Consider the following 18023-nt stretch of genomic DNA (forward strand, 5'->3'; position numbering starts at 1 on the left):
ACTGACTAGAAGACTGCATCCACTGCTTCCAAAGTTAATTAAAAGGATGTTTTGGAGGTCCGTTTGACCTTAAAAACTAATGGGAAATCCTCCTTACCATCAATGGAATAAAAACTTCTCATCTAAGAGCTCAGACTTAAATCTGCCAGACAGCAGATTGCTTTATTCACATACACATTGAGCACAAGCATAGACTTTGAGTCACTGTGGGGAAGACATTGTGAAAGAGAAGAGTTAAAAATACTACCTATGATCCCCTACCCATGGTCTGTCAGCCTAAGATCCTTTGACAGCATGTTCAGTCCTCCTAGTAAATGCATCATCATTAGGCAGATTTGTTAGTGAATGCAGTAACTGTAAAGATGTTTGGCCAATACAGCTGTGCAAATGTAATGGTGTCATCACATTTTACACACTGTAATGTTTCTGCATGAATAAAGTGAAAAAATAGAGTGAAGCATTCCAAGCATGCATTTCTAACTATACGGTCTTGATACATTACCATGTAGATGAGTTTCCTGTGGTGACATAAAAACATGGTGACCTGATACTGCTTAAGCATCATTCCCACTCAAGAGCAGGATATAGAGACTCACCTGCATGTCTAGATAGAGGCTGAACATGAAAGGGCGTTGCCACCATTTGGGAGAATTTAAACCCTGGCTGCATGACTGTAACCTACTTACAGATTTACATATTCAGAGTGGTAGAAAGCTGAAAATTTTTGTGATGCCTTCAGAATCAGTTGTAAGAAGTCATCCAAGCAGATATTGCTGTGGATAATCCAGATCTCACAGCAGTAGTTGGATGAACATATAGGGGACTTCTCATTAACTTCCAGTTTTAGCAGCTGACTGCTCAGGACACCTGAAGGAGCAGCTCCCAGAAGGAGCTGGCTTCTGGGAACTCAGACATCTGACATGGGAGCAGGTGGGATGCGCATTTGCAATGAAGCCTAGAAAATGAGGGTGGTGAAGAAAAATCAGTACCTATTTTAGGGTGTTGCCCTGTACTATGCGATAGAGAGACAATCCATTCTGAGGCTGAGCAACTTTGTCCATCGTTCATTTGGTGAAAACCATGAACTTGGGTTTACAAGTAAAGGTGTTGCTTTAAGCCCGTAACAGTTCCTTCCTTAAAGTCAACACTTGCTACAAAATCACCTTCTATTCAGGCCATAAAAAACCTTCTTATTTTGCTGTTCTGAACAGAAAGGTGACAGGGAAAGGTATATCAGAACAGAAATGAAGGCTGAAACTGTCAAAAATTTTGTTCAACACCCTGGGACTTGATGTGTGGCTTCAAGCTGCAGCTGAACTCAAGTAGCCTATTTCCATAGAGGCCGATGTAATATTATTGAGACAGATTGCCTTACAGGTCTTTGCACACCCTCCAATGGGTTGTGCAAAGGCTTGAGTGCACAGCAAAATAATGAATGTGAGTACCTATCTCAGGAGTCTCTGCTTTTTTTTGTGACAATACTGATGGGGATAAATAGTCCATGTTAGATGAGATGCTAATCTGAAAAGCCAGAAGCAAAGTTATGTGTCCTGTGTTGTATATTATAGAAAGGAGGGACCAGACCCAAGTTCTCGTCCTGAAAAAACTGAGGATTGCTTCACTTTCCTTCTTAACAAAAGCAATTTTCTTCAGAAGGGTTTTTGGTCCCAGTTAGTGTTTTGTTTAATGGGTTTGAATAGTACTAAAGCTAAAATAGTAGCAATTACTTTGCTTTGTGGCCTTCCATAATGAGACTGCTGAAGGGAAATTCAATGCTAAGGATGCTTTCTGTTTGTTTAAAAAGGTGTTGGAAGTCCTACAATAGCATAAACAGAAACCTCAGCTGTGTAACTCATTCCTCAGATAAAGGGCAGATAGAGGTCCCTTGTTGAAAATGTCATCGGTTAAAGTGAAGAGTGACAAAGACAAGTCCATAACTGGCCTTTAAGAAGTTGTTTCATGGATACTGAGCACAAAACACCTCATATTCTAGTCCCAAAATATTTTAAGCCAGATGTCCCTGAGTAGTACTGCTTACGGCATGGTAAACTTCATGGAGAAATACTGAGCTGAACTCTGGCATCAGTTTTCACATCATAAAGTTTATATTAAGACTCAGCTGTTCTTGCTAGAGGCTAAAAGGGCAAGTTGTCTTATGCAAAATGAAAGAATATAACCTGAGGAAAGTGCCCTGAGAGCCTTGGAGAGCTGAAATTACAAAGTTTAACTTTGTTGTTCCCAACTAGCAGAAGGGTGAGTTACTTCTATCTGAGGAGAGGCCTCAAACCTGTGCTAAACATAATCCAGAACACTGAGCCATAACCTTCCCTCGCACTCTAGAGGGCAGGTGCTTGTGCAATGAGTAACCTAGAGCCGCAACACTAACTGTAGTACAATAGCGATAAGCAGCACTAGGTCTGAGTCAGAAACAAGGCTGCTGAAACTGCGTCCACTTTTGCTAGGCCTCACTGAACTACTGTTCTCTAATGGCATCTCAGACAGATCATTGTCACATGTGCAGTGCTATCAAGAAACTTCTCTGTAGGCTGGGAAGTCTTGGAGAAGTTCCAGCTTCTCCAGCACTTGATTACATTACAGACAAGCAAACAGCTCATTTAAGCAGCATCTGGTCAGATGCTTTCCTTCTTCCTAGGCAGCAAGGAATGAGTACTGACCTATGCAAGTCTGCATACCTGGGTAACAGATAGGATTGAGGGACACCAAAAGGGTAGTTCAGAAATGTGTTCTGATGCTCCTTTCTTACCTTGGGATTGAGGTCCTGATAAAAGAAATGGTGAAAGAAGTTACATACAAAGAGTTATGCAAGTGAGTACAACAGATTGTTGCAGCTGGAGGTAGAAAGCTAGAAGGAAGTGCTCTGCTTGTTGGGATTGGAGCCAAAACAACAAAAAGCCCTCTCCTTGATCTCCTTGTGGGTGTCCGGGACAGGCAAGCTGAGGCACAAAGCACATCCTCTACAGCCACCACTAGAACTGAAACATCTCTGAATGTGAGCCTAAGCAATTGCTCAAAAGAGAGGTACAATTTGAGTAACTTCCAAAATCTTCTAGCCATTCATTTTTAACTTTACTAAAAGCAATGTAATTCAGGGATTCTTTTTTTTTTTTTTTTTTTTTTTTTTTTTTTTTTTTTTTACACAAATAAATGAATGAATAAATAAATAAACCTACAAGAAAACAAATTTTATTCGGTGTACTAACAGGTACACCCTTATGAAAGTTGAATTTTTAACTAACCTGTACTTTCTCGATTTAAAAATATTTCTTCATTAGCAAAACACTACATTAAAAGTTAGGTTTTACTGATAACTAGGAAAGTATACATTCAGATTTAATAAACTTATCAATTTAGTAAGCTTAACTTAAAAATATACCTCATACCTATTACTTCCAAAAGTAAGGTTAAACTGAAAAAGTTGAATTGTGAAGGCAAATACCAAAAAGTTAAAAAAAAAGTGAACTTCGTTTGCACAAACTCTTTTGCTGCCCTCCTCTGCTTCACTGTCATTTTTCCCTGGCAGACTCTATCTCTACCCTCCATACCTTCCTTCCAGCTCCTGCTTCCTAACTTTTCCTATTTTTTCCTCATTTGTAAGTATAGTTCAAAGAGGTTTTGTCTCTCCTTTCATATTGCTTGTAAGGCCAGAAACACTGATAGTACAAGAAAAGATACCTCCACCTAATTCTTTGTCATGGAGGCCTCCAAAAGAGCAATTAAATAAATAAATAAAAAGGCTTATCTACTCCTACAGCTGTCAGATCATTAAACCCAACACAGCACAGTTGCAAAAAGAAGCTGGGGGGAAAGCAGAGTATGTTTGGTGCAGACAACCTTCAGTGTCATTAAACTGACAAATCCATCAAACCTCTATTCAGCATATGGAAATTAAGTTTATTGTAGCATTTATATCTCAGCCAAAACTTTATTCTTTTTCATGGGAACACCAACTCACATTCCCTGAATGCCAAAGTGATCCCATTTCCTCCTACCCCCCAGTTATCTAGCCTCTGTACCAAGGCAGAGCTTTTCAGAAAGCTGGGCATGTTTCTTTGAAGCTGAGAAAACATGGGCTCAGTTTCCAATAAGAGAAAAAAAAAAGTGGAGAACCACAAGAAGCTCATGAGGGAACATAGCCCTTTGTACAATTAATATAAAGCGAAGGTACAAGGCCACTGAAAATGTTACTGAATTGGGGAAATGCAGGCCTATCAGGATCATGAATATGCTATTTTTCAACACACTGCCTCTAAAAAGTAAAACTATTTTACACTGTTTTCTACAGGTGACTTTCTATGTATATCATTAGTAAATGGATTTATACAGCTACGCTATAATTTAGGAGACAAGACAATCATCCTACAGGCTGTTCAAAAGATCCACGCAGATGGAAAAACATGGCATTTGCTCAAAGCAGGAAGAGTTGGCAATGAAGGCTACCTGGACCTGGATGGTACCAACATTACTCAGAAAGGCAGCGCTGGAATGAAGGCGCTAGATGTGCACACAGATTTTTATGTTGGAGGGGTGTCTTCTCTAAGTCTTGTCAACTCAATGGCAGTAGAAGACGAACCCACAGGTTTCAGCGGCTGTATAAGAGAAATTTTTATAAATGACAGAGAACTGAATCTTACAGCGACAGACCCCAAAGGTGGAGCCAACGTCGGTGACTGCGATGGAACAGCTTGTGGGTATTCAGTGTGCAAAAATAATGGAACGTGCCAGGTTGAAAGCTCAGGCTTTTCTTGTTCTTGCCCCCAAGGGTGGATAGGGAACACGTGTGAAGAATCCGTTCACTGTTCACAGAACAGGTGTGGGTCTCGAGCTCTCTGTATTCCTCAGCCTGCGTTGTTCTCATATACCTGTGCGTGTGCACTAGGCTGGTCAGGTAAACACTGCGACAATAAAATCAAATTTTTTACTGCAAAGTTTGTTGGTAACTCCTATATCAAATACATAGATCCTCTTTATGGAAAACGAGACCTCCAATATACCCGCATTTCTTTAAATTTTTCTACAAATCAAGCTGAAGCCTTAATGGTATGGATGGGAAAAGCTGAAGATGAAGACAATGATTTCCTTGCCATTGGTCTAGCCAATGGAACATTAAAAGTTGTCATTAATCTTGGTGAAAGAATCTCTGTTCCTCTAATTCACAGCAAAGACTCCTCCACCTGTTGTGATGAAAGATGGCATTTTGTTACTGTAATCCAAAATCAAACTTGTATTAAGGTGTATCTTGATGAGGAACTAATTATTTTTGAAGATATTGATCCAGACAGAAAATACACTGCTTTAAATTATGGTGGCATTTGTTATTTTGGTGGGTTTGAAATTGGCAGAAATATCCATACAGTCACTGCAGGGCTTTTTCAGAAGGAATTCACTGGTAAAATTAAAGATATTGCACTCTTCCAGGATTCCAAAAAGGTTCAGCTAATGAAAGCAGAAGGTTATAATGTCCATAATGGAGATCATAGAAATTAATTGAAAAACTATTTAAGATCCTTTAAAAGTGATACATTTCATTTTTGTCCTGCCTCTTGTATTAGGTGAAAGTGTAATATTCAGGAACAGATGTAAGAAAGCAATTAGTAAAATTGTCTCCAATTCCTTTTCTTTTTTAATGTTGAGTATTAATAGCATATATAAAATATTGTCAGAATTTTTACTTTACTCATAAGTACTTTTACATACATTTTGGTATTTACTTTATTGAAGAAGTCTGATTTTTTCTTTATTGTGCTAGAAATAATTTTGTAAACAGATGGTAATTAGCTTGCAAAAATACAGTATTGTTTGTAGATAAGGACAACCTACCTGTTTTTCCAAAACTAAGTTTTATTAGAATGCATAGCTTCTCTTCTGTAGTTTGTAATTTTAAGACCAAGAGAAAAAGCAGTATTTGTAGGTGGAAAAAAAATGTACTTGAGGTAAAAAGCGTATGTTAAAAAAATAACATGCACTGTCATAAAATCATAACACCTCTAGTTAATTGTTAAGTCCACGATGACTGTATTTCAGGTAATGAAGTTGTTCTTCCTACCTTCCAAGTCTCTATCCATTACATATACTTTTATGTAAAACAGTAGAACTTAATAGACTGCTAAAATATTATGTTTAAAATCATTCTTCTGTAAGGGTAGAAAAGGTATTTTACTTAATTACTGAGCTCATACATATCCACTGAGGCATAAAAATATGCCTACTGTATTTCTCCACCAGAGGTCTCCCTGATTTGACTACATGAAAACTTAACTATTTACAGCTGGAATGTGGGACAGTGGCAGTCTGCCTACAAATAACTCCAGTTCCTAATAGATTTAATAAAGTCGAACAACTGCTTTGCTTTAGCTATACCTTCTGGCTTTTATTCCTCTAAATGAGATGTTGAGATTTTACTAGACAAATTTTTAGCCACTATAAATTGAATTTCCATTACTATTATTTTGAATTTTTAACATCAAAAGTAAAAATAGAACACTTCAATATATTGTATTTTAATCTGCTTAGACACATGATTTGTGATGGCATTTGTTTTCCTCATTTGACTGCTGACTTACTGTATAAATAAAATATATAAAAAATAGTAGTGATGGCTTCCTATCTTTTTCCCTTTTAACTTTACTATTGCTCCAAAGCACATTATCAACTCTTACCTCCTTGCATGGGAATTTTCCCAACAGAAATCTTCAGTGGGTACTGATCAGGGACAAGCAACTATTTTTTTTTTCTTCCTATAAAGCAGGTCAGGAACATAGACAACAGGCACAGCAAAACCAGGTGACACATGTTACTTGCCACATAACCATTACGAGCACGTGGCAACGAGTGCCTTGCCAGCAGTAAGAGATGACTCAAAGATTAACTGAGGGGCAGGGTGATGGAACTGCTGCAAGATGTTCTAATAAGGCTTTGCAAACAACTTTGCGAGGTTCTTTCCATCCTCTTAAGCTGCTCTGAACCCTCAAGCGATCGGGCTGATGCAGCAGAGCTTCCTCCCCTCTTTCCAACAAGTAACGGCAGCTCACAAAGCCTATTTGGCATTTGAGCTGGCTCCAGATTCTTCTCCTCTTCGTTTCTCTTAGAAGGGCCTTTTAAGGCCATGTGATGCTGGGGAAGGGAGCGTCTTTAGGGTTTATCCTGTTCTCTCTGGGGTTCCTGGTGTACTGCCAGTTCCCCACGAGTGCACGCTGCTTTTTGTGGTCTGAGCAGTGATTCAGCATAAAACAAGTAACAATTAATCAGAGCATTCCCAGCTAACACCAGTGTCAGAGGGAGAGTGACTGAAGGCAATGGAGAAGACAACAGTCCTTCACCCCTGCAGCAGTGGTAGTTGTTCCTATTACCTTAACTCAAGTTCTAGGACCAAATTCTGTCAGCTGTCTCTGCCTGTTCATTTAAAATCTTCAAACTCTACCTCCAGAGCTTTTTCACTTTGGCACTCTTCAGGCTTCGCATACAAGAGGCAGGTAGTAAAGCACTCGGCAAGCTTGGGAAATGTTTACTTACTCTTTCCAAACAAAATGCTTCTGGTAATTCTGACAGAAAGCACTCCCATTCTCTTCAGTGCAGGCAGCTGCGATTTTCACCACTAACAGTTTATTTTTAGAGCACCTTTGGACAAGTCAAAAGAAAACCTTCACGAGCAAAGCTACTGATTTAAAATGGATTTCAAACACAAACCAAGGTTGTGGTGCAGTTTTATATCTAAAGAACACTGGGGTAAATGTTTAAGCAACACAACGTGTGCATATTATTACCTGATGTAATCGGTGGCACTACTGCTATCAAGATCATGGAATTAATTTGGAAAAGGCTAATTTAATGTCATTTTATCACACTACAAAATTCAGAAGGATAAATATTGCTTCTGGTTACTAACAGAGGATTTTTCCCTTTAGAAACTTCTCAATTATGAGGCTAAGAAACATCACTGAATAAAAGGCTACTGCCCCCTTCATTTGGTGTAAGATTCTTTTTATTTTAGTTGAATTGACTGTGAATCTATCTGCAGGGTACCCAAATGAAATTTTACTTTAAAATACATCCATAATTAAAATGAACAGTTATTAGTGTGTTGTTAGACTGAAATGACCTTCTGAAAAAGAAGAGGTTTTTCTACAGCAAAGTGCATAATGCGATGTCCATACATAAGGTAATGTACTCAAAATAAAAAACAGAACACTGAGAAACAGGACAATAAACCTAATTTTTGGTTTACATAATGGAATGTTTTTCTTGTTTCTAACAGACTAGACAAAATGACCAGGGTATTTAAGGAAGGGTAAGAGCAGGAGATTTTAGTTTGTATTCAGGTAGTCTTTTTTTTTTTTTTTTCTTTTTTTTTTCTTTTTTTTTTTCTGCCTTTTAGTTTCTGAAATGGATGGCAGTCAATTTACTGAAAGTCCCAATGGTACAAATTTCCCTCTACCTTTCTCCCCTTTCTTCACCCCCCCCAAAACTCGGAATGACTTAGCCATAAGACCAGTGTGGCATTGTACAACTTAGCCTGCTATATTCATTTAGTCTACATTTTCACACCTATGAAATCAAACACACACAGTATGTGAGAAAGTTTTATCATTTTAGAATCAAAATATCCCTTAAAATATTTACATTTTACAGTAAAAAGGATAGCAAAACACAAAGTAATGTACAAGCTTAGGTATTCAAGTTTTTGAAGCATGGAAAATGGTGGGAGAAATGAATCAACTACCACAAATCATATTTTCAAGAACTTAGGTTAAAAATGCTTTCTTATTAAAACAAGTGCAGTTTAAAGCAATAACATTCGAGCAGCTCAGCCTTCCAATTTCTGGTCACAGACTGCTTTAGATGCTTAGGAAATACTTGAAAAACCGATGAAATACACTTGAATTATTTTATTGTACTACTGAATAATTTAAAAAACTCTTCACATCGCCGAGCATATTATATTTTGTTGTAGAATGTGTGGACTCTGAGGCTTTGCTACAATCCATAAAAAGAGTGCAATTTAAAAAGAAGGTTATCGTATGAAATTCATCTTTAAAATTATCAGAGCATCTTAAAACAGAAGAGAGCACAAATTACCAAAGGCAGCGACTATATTGCAGACTTGACTAAAGCCAACTTTATCAGCTAAGAAAATTTCTAAGCCTTTATTGCATATTAATAAAAGAAATCTTTAAAATTTTGAATATACAGCAATGTAAAATCTTTAAAAATATTAAACTCCTACTTCTAGCGATAGTTGGTATAATGAAAAAAGGATGAGTATTGGTACATTGAATGGTACCAAAACACAGACTTGTTTCTGCAAAACACCAACACTGAATAAAAAAGATGGCACAATCCTAGCAGGCTTTTTTTCTTTTTATACAAAGTTTTACGACATTAATCTAACAGTTTATTTAAATAGGATTTTAAAAGACTGCCTGCATCTTTTTACCTTTTGCTTTTACTTCTGTCACTGTGGTCCCTATGTCTATCTCTGTTCTTATCGCTTTCTCGTTCTCTATGCTTCTCTTTACTTTTCTCCCTCTCCTTATCTTTTTCTTGATCCTGCTCTTCCGTCTTAGGCTTTTCCGTCTTTTTTTCCGGATTTCTAGTCTCTCTGGGGCATTTTCCATCAGCACCCCTATCACTGTGTGGAAGCCGCAATTTTTCTTTGTCTCTATGTCCTTCCTCTCTACTCTTCCTCTCTCTCTCTTTTTCCTGGTTTCTGTCTCTGCGTCTATTTCTTTCAGAATCTTGCTCCCAGTATTTTTCATTGTTCCACTCTTTTTCTTGTCTTTCTTTCTTTTGGTGCTGAGAGTCACTATAAAATCTTTGTCTGTGTTGATCATTTTTTCCTCTACTGAACCCTCTCTCCAATTGCTGTTCTTGTCTGCCCCAAGGATCGCTATGACGTCTTTCTGGTCTCCTAGTGTCTTTACCCTGAAAAAAATTTTCTGGCCCCAAAAATCTGGATTGTTTGTGAGCCACTGGTAGCCCTTGTGCAATGGGTCCAGCATAGTGTGGTGGCTGACCTGATAAATGAGCTACAGGTGGCCATGGCATCATCGGATTTTGAGGAAAGCCAAAGCCTGGAGGAGGAAGAAGTGGAGGTGGTAAATGAGGAGGAAATCCAAACATAGGGTTGTTTTGTGGAGGGAAGTTATGAGGTGCAGGAGCCTGAAACTGAAATCCAGGTGGATTAGACTTAGGATGCTGAAAATTCTGTTGCGGAGGTCTAACAGATGAGAAGCTGCCAGGGCTTGGGACTTTGGAAATAAACTCAGAACGAGAAGAATTTTCAGTTTCAAAATGAGATGAAGTTGCTGCTGGTCCTCTTCTAAAAGAGTTCACTGTTTCAATGTTTTGCATCAGTGCATCTTCCTGTGACTGTTTGGTATCTTCTGCTTGTGATGCACATGCGTTATCTGCTTTTGTTGCAGTTGAACTGCACTGCATCTCATTTGTTTGTGCATCGCTTTGATATGGGTTTAATCCCATTTCTCCAGAAGTCTGTTTATTCTCTGGTTCCATTTGTTCATTTCCTGAAACATTCTGTCGGTCTTCATTTTTGCTAGCATCCCCTTCCTTGTTTTCTGAAGCACTAGTCTGCTGGCTTCGTCCAGCTGCCTGTCGAGGGTCTCTCTTAAGGTTAATAAATTGTGGTGATTTAGAGGTATTAGCAGTAGTACCTTCAGCAGAGCTTGCATTACCATTGTTCTCATTTTTTTTTCCTGCACTTGATGAAGAAGAAAAGCTGGAATTTGTTGTCCTTCTAGTTTCCTGTGCAGTATTATCCTTGTCAGGCAATTGCCGCTTTGAATCATTTTCTTTACTTTCTTCAGTTTCTTTATTCTGTGACTGAGCAGATAAATTTGCTAAAAATGCTTCTGTGGAGACATCAGGAGGCTTTCCCTTTAGACTAAGTCCTATCAAAGTTCCAGCACTCCTTGCAGAACTTGAGGTCCCTACAACTGCTGCATCCCCAGGTGCGGTAGCATTAGTGGATTCTTGTGTATCATCTGAACTAGCCTTTGTCTCACTGACTTCAGTAGCTACTTCAGCAACATCCATGTTTTCTTCTTTTGAAGTTGTTTGTTCATTTAATAAAGGTATGTCTTCACTGGGACTCGTCTCTGGCTTACTTTGTTCATATGCCTGCCCTGTCGTACCCAACAGGCTTTGAAGAATATCATCCACTGGCAATGGTTTATTTGCTAGCTCCAGCGTGGAAGGCTGATTCTCCCACCCAACCAGGACTCCAGGAAGAAATCGGAGAGGCTTTGGTGGTTCATGTTTTGTACTTTCCACTAACGGTTCAATTACTGCTGAAAGATCATCTGTATTAGACTGTTGAGGTTTGTTTCTCTGCTTGTGTAGCACTGCTGTGAAGGAATTAAAAAAATCATTTTCCTCTTCGTCTTCTAGTACCAAGTCATTATGAGAGACCTCAGGTTTGTTTGGCTTGCTTTTCTTCTCTGGCGGCAAGCTACTCAAGGTACTTTCAGAAGCTTCGTCCACAAAACTACTAGTAACACTTGTAACAGCAGTAATCTGTCTCTTCATTTTCTGCCGAATTATCAATCCCAGTAATAAATTTGGTCGATGCAATTCAATCCCTGCACAAAATTGTAACAGCAAATTATCATCTACTTATATTTTGGTTAAGGCACTCATTTTTAACAAAAATAACCCACAAACTTATATATTATGGAAATTATACACTTTATGACATTTGAGATTTCCATCATTAAGCAGAACTTATAATCAGAACTATTTCCAACATGAAAATTATGCCTTCAACCATAGCAAATTAAAATTGCTTTAAGTACTTTATCACCCAGTATAACTTCCAAATACAGAACACAAGACTGTTATAAAGGATGTCTAGTCATGTAAGAAAAAAAGTTAAACATCTAAGTGAGCTACAGTGACACCAAAGCACAAGAGTAAAAAAAAAAAAAAAAAAAAAAAAAGAAACAATATACCACTTGCAACAACGAAGTCTGGTAATCAATTTGTGTTGGATACATTTCCTCAAAGGTTTGACCAAGCCTGACTTTCCAAAATGCTTCCCTTATTCCAGAAGGGCACCATGTTTCAAGTTCTACTATTCTCTCTTCCATATGCATTTTGTTCTAATTTAGGTTGTTGCAAAGAAAATTATGACTTGTAGCTTATCCCCTCTTAAGTTTCATCCCCACCCATCTAAAATGAAATCATCTGCAATTTTTTTAATAACCAAAATAAATTGGCACAAAAGAACTCAAGAACTCAGGCTTAAGCAACAAATGACAAACATTTCAGGAGCTTTTTATTTCTTGCTGTTTTTAAACTTTACGTGTCTGTTTTGTTTGTTTTGTGTTTTTTTTTCCTTCCCTTTTTAAAATGTTTGGAACACTTCAAGTGAAAGCAAAAAAAAAAAGGAGCGAGTATATTTCAAATAATGAAAAATACTATTTTTAAGTTACAGTATCAACTTGGTGCTCAGTAGGATTACTATCAAAGGTTACCTGTGTCACCGAATTTTCTGAGATAGCAACCACAAAGAAATCTGGGTTAGAGGAATTATGCAATAAAACATGAAACAAAATTATTCAGTTATTTTTTTCAGCAAAAGTACATTTAATTATCAGAATAGTCTTAAAATTGGAAATTAATGTCTTCTCAAGGAAGCAAATATGACGCTGGAAAAACCATGACATGTTTCAACAGAATAACTGTTATTTTTCAAAAAATCATTAACCATCTTTTAAAATTATTTTTTCTTTTCTGTTACAAGCTTATATAAATGAAAAACAGTAACAAACTTCCAAATTCCATGCTGTACTTACCAGGCCCATCAAAAGGCACAAGATGATGTGGGACTTTATCTGAGGAACCTAATGGGATGAGATACAAATCTTTCACTTGCTTCATGTTATTGGCAGCTACACCGTAACGTTTTCTGCTGCTGAAATATGCAAACAACAAAGCATAGGATATCTGATCCTCTTCAGTTACAGGCGTAAAGCGCACTACACAGATTTCCTGTTTAGAAAAAGAGAAAAAAAAGATACATATATATAAAATGTAATTTCAATTGTTCAATGGCTATTCTTCATTTAAAGGCATAGTTCAAAGAAGAAAACAAAGTGTCTCCCCAGAAATGCAGAGAACAGAGGAGGTAGAAGGAATAGAGACAAGGTCAAAAGTAATTAAAGCAAATGGAAAAAGCAAACAAAAAGCATTTAGAATTTAAATAAATAAATTACTCTATGACAAGCTAACTTTTATCAGCCTGCAAAATAACAAGCTTAAGTGGAAGCTGGCATGCTTCCCTAAATTATTCCCCTCCCTAATGCTTAACATTACTGGAAAGATTTGCCTTGTATTGTCTTTCATGGCTAAGCTATTAATTAATACTAAAGCAAGACCAGCATCTGAATCCCAAACTTACATCTAAAACCCAGCTCAGCAGTTGATGCTGGGGCTGATGCTGTTTAATGACTTAATGACCGGGAAGATGGAACAGGAGACTCTTTGCAAAACCAAGATGACACCTGATTAGGGACAGTGGCTGATGTGCAAAAAGGCAGGCTGCTCTTCAGAGGGACCTTAACAGGTTGACCAGAACCTCATGAACATCAGCCAAGGCAAATGCAAAATCTTGCACCTTTAGAGGAGTATCTCTGGGAACCAGGACAGGCTAGGAAGCAGCATGGCATAAAAGGATGTGTGGATCCTGGTGGGCAAGCTGAATATGAACCAGCAATACCACCCATGTTGCATGGAAAGCCAACTGTATACTGGGTGTCAGAAGCACAGCAGCCAGCAGGTCAAGGGAAACAATTGTTCCTTTCTATTCAGCACTTGTGAGATAGCAACTGGAGTACTGTGTCTAGTTTGGGGCTCTCCAGCAGAAGGACAACCTGCACGCAGTGGTACAAGTCCATCTTGGGCCACTAAGGTGGTTTTACATATTGTAACAGTACAGAAACTAGAAAGTAACACTTAAGACATATGAAGTTGTGTATGTTGCAAAAGAATGTAAGTGTTCTTGAACAACACCTGACCAATTGAGGTTAGATAGAAAACAAATGCCAACAGCTGCCACCCATCCCATTTAATGTAACCATGAGTTATCCATAAACTGTTATGTATTTTGCAAATGTCCCAGGAAGAAAAGATGTCCAGGGTAAACAGAATGTAAGTTAAGCAAGCCTTCAATACGTAAGATTTCTTACCTTGGTCCCTGAAGCTTTGATTTTTTCTACATACTCCCAGACAGTGTGAGGAGATATCCTGCCACCTACTTGAATACTATCAGGTAAATCCTATGAGAAAGGACAACAGAAATCAGAATCCAACATATTTGTTTCATATATTCAAAACATAATTTTTATAGTTCTTAAATTCTAATTTTAAAAGTCAGTAGAAGTTACAACATTAGAAAAAAGTAATTTACATTTAGATTTTGTATATTTGTATTAAGATTTTCAGTGCAAAATCAATTATTAGTAATAAATCAGTTATCATTCAATGCTGTTCATCTACATCTTCCAAAATCATTTATTTCAGTAACACTAACTGTAAACACAAGCTATCTTTAAAATTAAACTGTTATGCAAGCCCTACACCTATCAAAGAATACAAGCTTTCAAAATCTTAATCATGAGAAAAAAAATGCAATCTACTTATAGATGCATATAGACAAAAGTTTGTTCTCAGATTCTACTGAGTTCACTATTCACCAGTGACATAAACAGACTTCCAGAATAATTTCAGAACAACTTAGGAAAAAGTCATTTTGAAGTAGAGCAGAAGAGTACATGGGCTAAAGGGTACTGCATGCCCTGCACTACACTAAAGATTTACAGCCAAGTAAAGATAAGCACATTAATAAAAGACTTAACGCCATTTAATTAGACAGCTGATGCTTCCTGTGTCACTGGTGAGAAGTAACACTTAGCCTTATATGAGATTTTGATCTTTATTTTATGCTGCAAAGACAACTGTTATAAGCAGTTGCATCCATTTCCTGCCTCAGATACTGAATACTACATACATATATAATTATTATAGTATAATTATTATTAATGTAATTATTATATATAATTATAGTATATGATAATAATAATGATTATTATATATTTATTTATACTTATATATAAATATATATAAAGGACAATTTAGTCTTACAGTGGAGATTACGAATACAACTGCCACCAGATTGGCAAAAACACAATTCCTGTTATGCAGGTTTTTACTGCAGAAAATGAGACTTCACATAATGTTAAAAGAAACCACCAACAGTATCCATTTTTGGAAAAGAGGTGTCTGACTTGTTTATTGCTTTGAATTAAAAACTGATCATTCACTTTTCCACCTCTAATTCAGAAAACAGATGCCACTGAGATGATTATTTCAGTAGCAAATTTTGTCCTGCCTTTCCCTGTTAATTTGTAATATAGAAGATGCTCCATAATAAACTAGAAACGATTCAACCCTTATGAAGCCAGCTCTGGAAATTCTGCTATTCATCCTCAAGAAACGTGAGAACAAAACATCTTAAACATTTCAGGGATTCAGAGAATTTGAGTCCTGATGAACCATGGGTCCACGTAGGGAGAAATACGTTACTTGTAAATACATATAAACCTTACCTATCCTATTTCCTCCCACAAGTACTTCAACTCAGTATAGCGATCATGCTTCAACTTTCATCATTATACTATTATTAGTCTATGGTAAACAAGTCACTAAAGTTAATAAATTAATTGTTCGTTCTTTGCAAGAAATGTAAATACCTCTGTCAAATACTCAAAAGAGCCAGACACTGGATAAGCCTTAATAACAAACTTTGCCACAGAAGGCATGTTGATGAAACCCTTCCAGATGAAATTCAGGCGTGCCAGAAACAGACTTTCACACTCTACAGTACCAGGTGTTTCTGATCTGAAAAAAGACAGACAACACTTTGTTTAGAATGTGACATGTCAGATCACGTAAATAATCACCTTTCTTTGTAAAACAGGTTACCTATCATTAAGAATTTTATTTTTCAGTTAAGCATATTCGAGGGTCTACAAAAAGAGATAGGCAGACAATCTTATTTCTTTCCTTCTACAGGAGCAGATGTGTTACATGAAGGACCATCAGATAAGCAGCACGTTAGTTCACTATCATTTGAGCACACAGAAGTTAAGATCTTCCCCTGCACCGGGGGGGAGATGACACTGAACTGCTGGCTTATCTTCACCTTGCTTTCCAAGCTCCTACTTCTGCTTGCAACACTGTCTACCCACCACTTGAGTATCTGCTTTCCCCTTGCTTGTCACTGGCCCACGGGCTAGCTGCTCTCACTCACGCATCACATCCACAAGCTCTGTGAGTACCTCTTCTGAATTCCAATATCATCACCTGCACAAGGCGTTTCCTCACACACACTTTAACAGAAAACAGTTGCAAGACATAAACTGAAAGACTTGAATAATTTCACAGGAGAGTGTTTTTCAACCTGGGGGTTTCCTCAGCAAAGACATTACAGCTAATTTTTTAAATTACAGACATATTTATTTTTTTTCCAAACTCGTACTTATTAAAACACTCTAGGCATGCTACTAGCAATGGTAAGCTAGCCACTCACTAGTAAGAAGTGCTGTGCTGCAATAGTAACACAATAACTGGTGTTTCTTTCTGTCTACCCTAGAAATTACTTCTTTGTTTTTAGAATAGTTTGCTGAAGATTCAAAGTCCACTGTCCTTGGTGAAGGATTGCACTGCTCTGATAAAGGCTGAATTTCATTATGGACACTGGTCATTTCTAAATAACTGAGAGTCAATGATTTTCTAGAAACACCTCTTGTAAACCAGAAAATATAGCCTCATAAATTGCAATTTGCCTTTAGCAGAGAGAAGAGAGAGGGGGGAAGAAAATGAAGAGAGCTGACGGCAAACAGCAAAACCCATACTGACAGACTGGCTAAATTACAAGACAAGGAAAGAAGGGGAGGGCAAGGAATAAAGAGAAAAAATTCTCCAACAGAAGGGGTCTACAAAACCCGTGTGTTCAAGAATAGCTACCACATTTTCATCTTAAAGAGAGTAAGACAACAGGTTTAGAAATTATTGCTGCTGCTTTTTGCCATTTGCTCTGTGGTTTTCTTCTAAATGTGGAAGAGTTATCAGCATCCCAAAATACACAGTCTGACATGGCTAGAAATACTGAAAGATAAAACTATTCTTCTTTCAGATGAAAATCCTTCCTACATTAACTCAACATTATAATGACTGTTCTCTAAGTATTACTCATACCAGACCTGACTGTAGCCTGGTGCATACCATAATGAAAACGCATAGTAAGCACGATATAAATAGTATTTCCTTACCTTACCACAAATAAAAAAAAAAAAAAAAACAAACCACATTGGAACTGTGTAACAGGAAACAGTATATACTTTTTTTTTTTTTTTTAAAGAAACATAACATTGCTAACAACATAAGCAGCCACAACACAAAAGCATTCTGTAACATAGCAAAGCATAAAATAATCAGTAACTGCAAAGGGGCAAATGAAGAGTTGTTGCTTTGCTTCCAGACGGGGTACAAGAAGCATTTGTAAACAGTAACAAAATCTGCAAGGTAACAAGAGATGTAGGGCAGGCAGGAGAGAGAAATGTGATGATGACAGAACAAAAACAATCTGGCACAACAAGCAAGGAAGATGCCTGGAAACACCAAGACTGTAAAAAACAAACAAACAAACAAACAAACAAAACAGTGTTGGGAACAAATGAGATTTCTCCATCTTTCCCCTTTTGTTTTGGAGAGAGTACAGACAGCGCAGAACACCACTGCTGAGAAAACAGGTGAGAAGGATGGCATAACTTCAGTTTCAGTTAAGACCAGAGATCTCACACTGAGATCTCTGGTCTTAACAACCCTAACAAAGACCATGGACATTAGTGCTAACTGTAAGGCAACAGATCCACCGTACTGAATACTCACAGTTCATTTGGGCAAGATTTTTAAGCGCTAGTTATTTT

At 37.5% G+C, this 18023-nt stretch overlaps 2 protein-coding genes across 9 annotated transcripts in view; one reads left to right on the forward strand and one right to left on the reverse strand.

Annotated features, from left to right (window-relative positions):
• EYS (eyes shut homolog) overlaps positions 1-6499 on the forward strand; it is an 836985-nt gene extending 830486 nt beyond the window's left edge. The window contains exon 47 of the mRNA XM_032185496.1: positions 4304-6499. Coding sequence (XP_032041387.1) covers positions 4304-5505 — 1202 coding nt within the window. The 3' untranslated portion in view covers positions 5506-6499. The remainder of the gene's footprint in view (positions 1-4303) is intronic.
• Positions 6500-7020: 521 nt separating this feature from the next.
• PHF3 (PHD finger protein 3) overlaps positions 7021-18023 on the reverse strand; it is a 50107-nt gene continuing 39104 nt past the window's right edge. For all 8 annotated transcript variants that reach the window (XM_032183619.1, XM_032183618.1, XM_032183625.1 and 5 more), the window contains 4 exons: positions 15786-15933; positions 14223-14312; positions 12831-13026; positions 7021-11615 (listed from right to left, as the gene is read on the reverse strand). In XM_032183619.1, coding sequence (XP_032039510.1) covers positions 9448-11615; positions 12831-13026; positions 14223-14312; positions 15786-15933 — 2602 coding nt within the window. In that variant the 3' untranslated portion in view covers positions 7021-9447. The remainder of the gene's footprint in view (positions 11616-12830; positions 13027-14222; positions 14313-15785; positions 15934-18023) is intronic.

The sequence above is a fragment of the Aythya fuligula genome, chromosome 3, assembly GCF_009819795.1.
Source record: "Aythya fuligula isolate bAytFul2 chromosome 3, bAytFul2.pri, whole genome shotgun sequence".
Lineage (NCBI taxonomy): Eukaryota > Metazoa > Chordata > Aves > Anseriformes > Anatidae > Aythya > Aythya fuligula.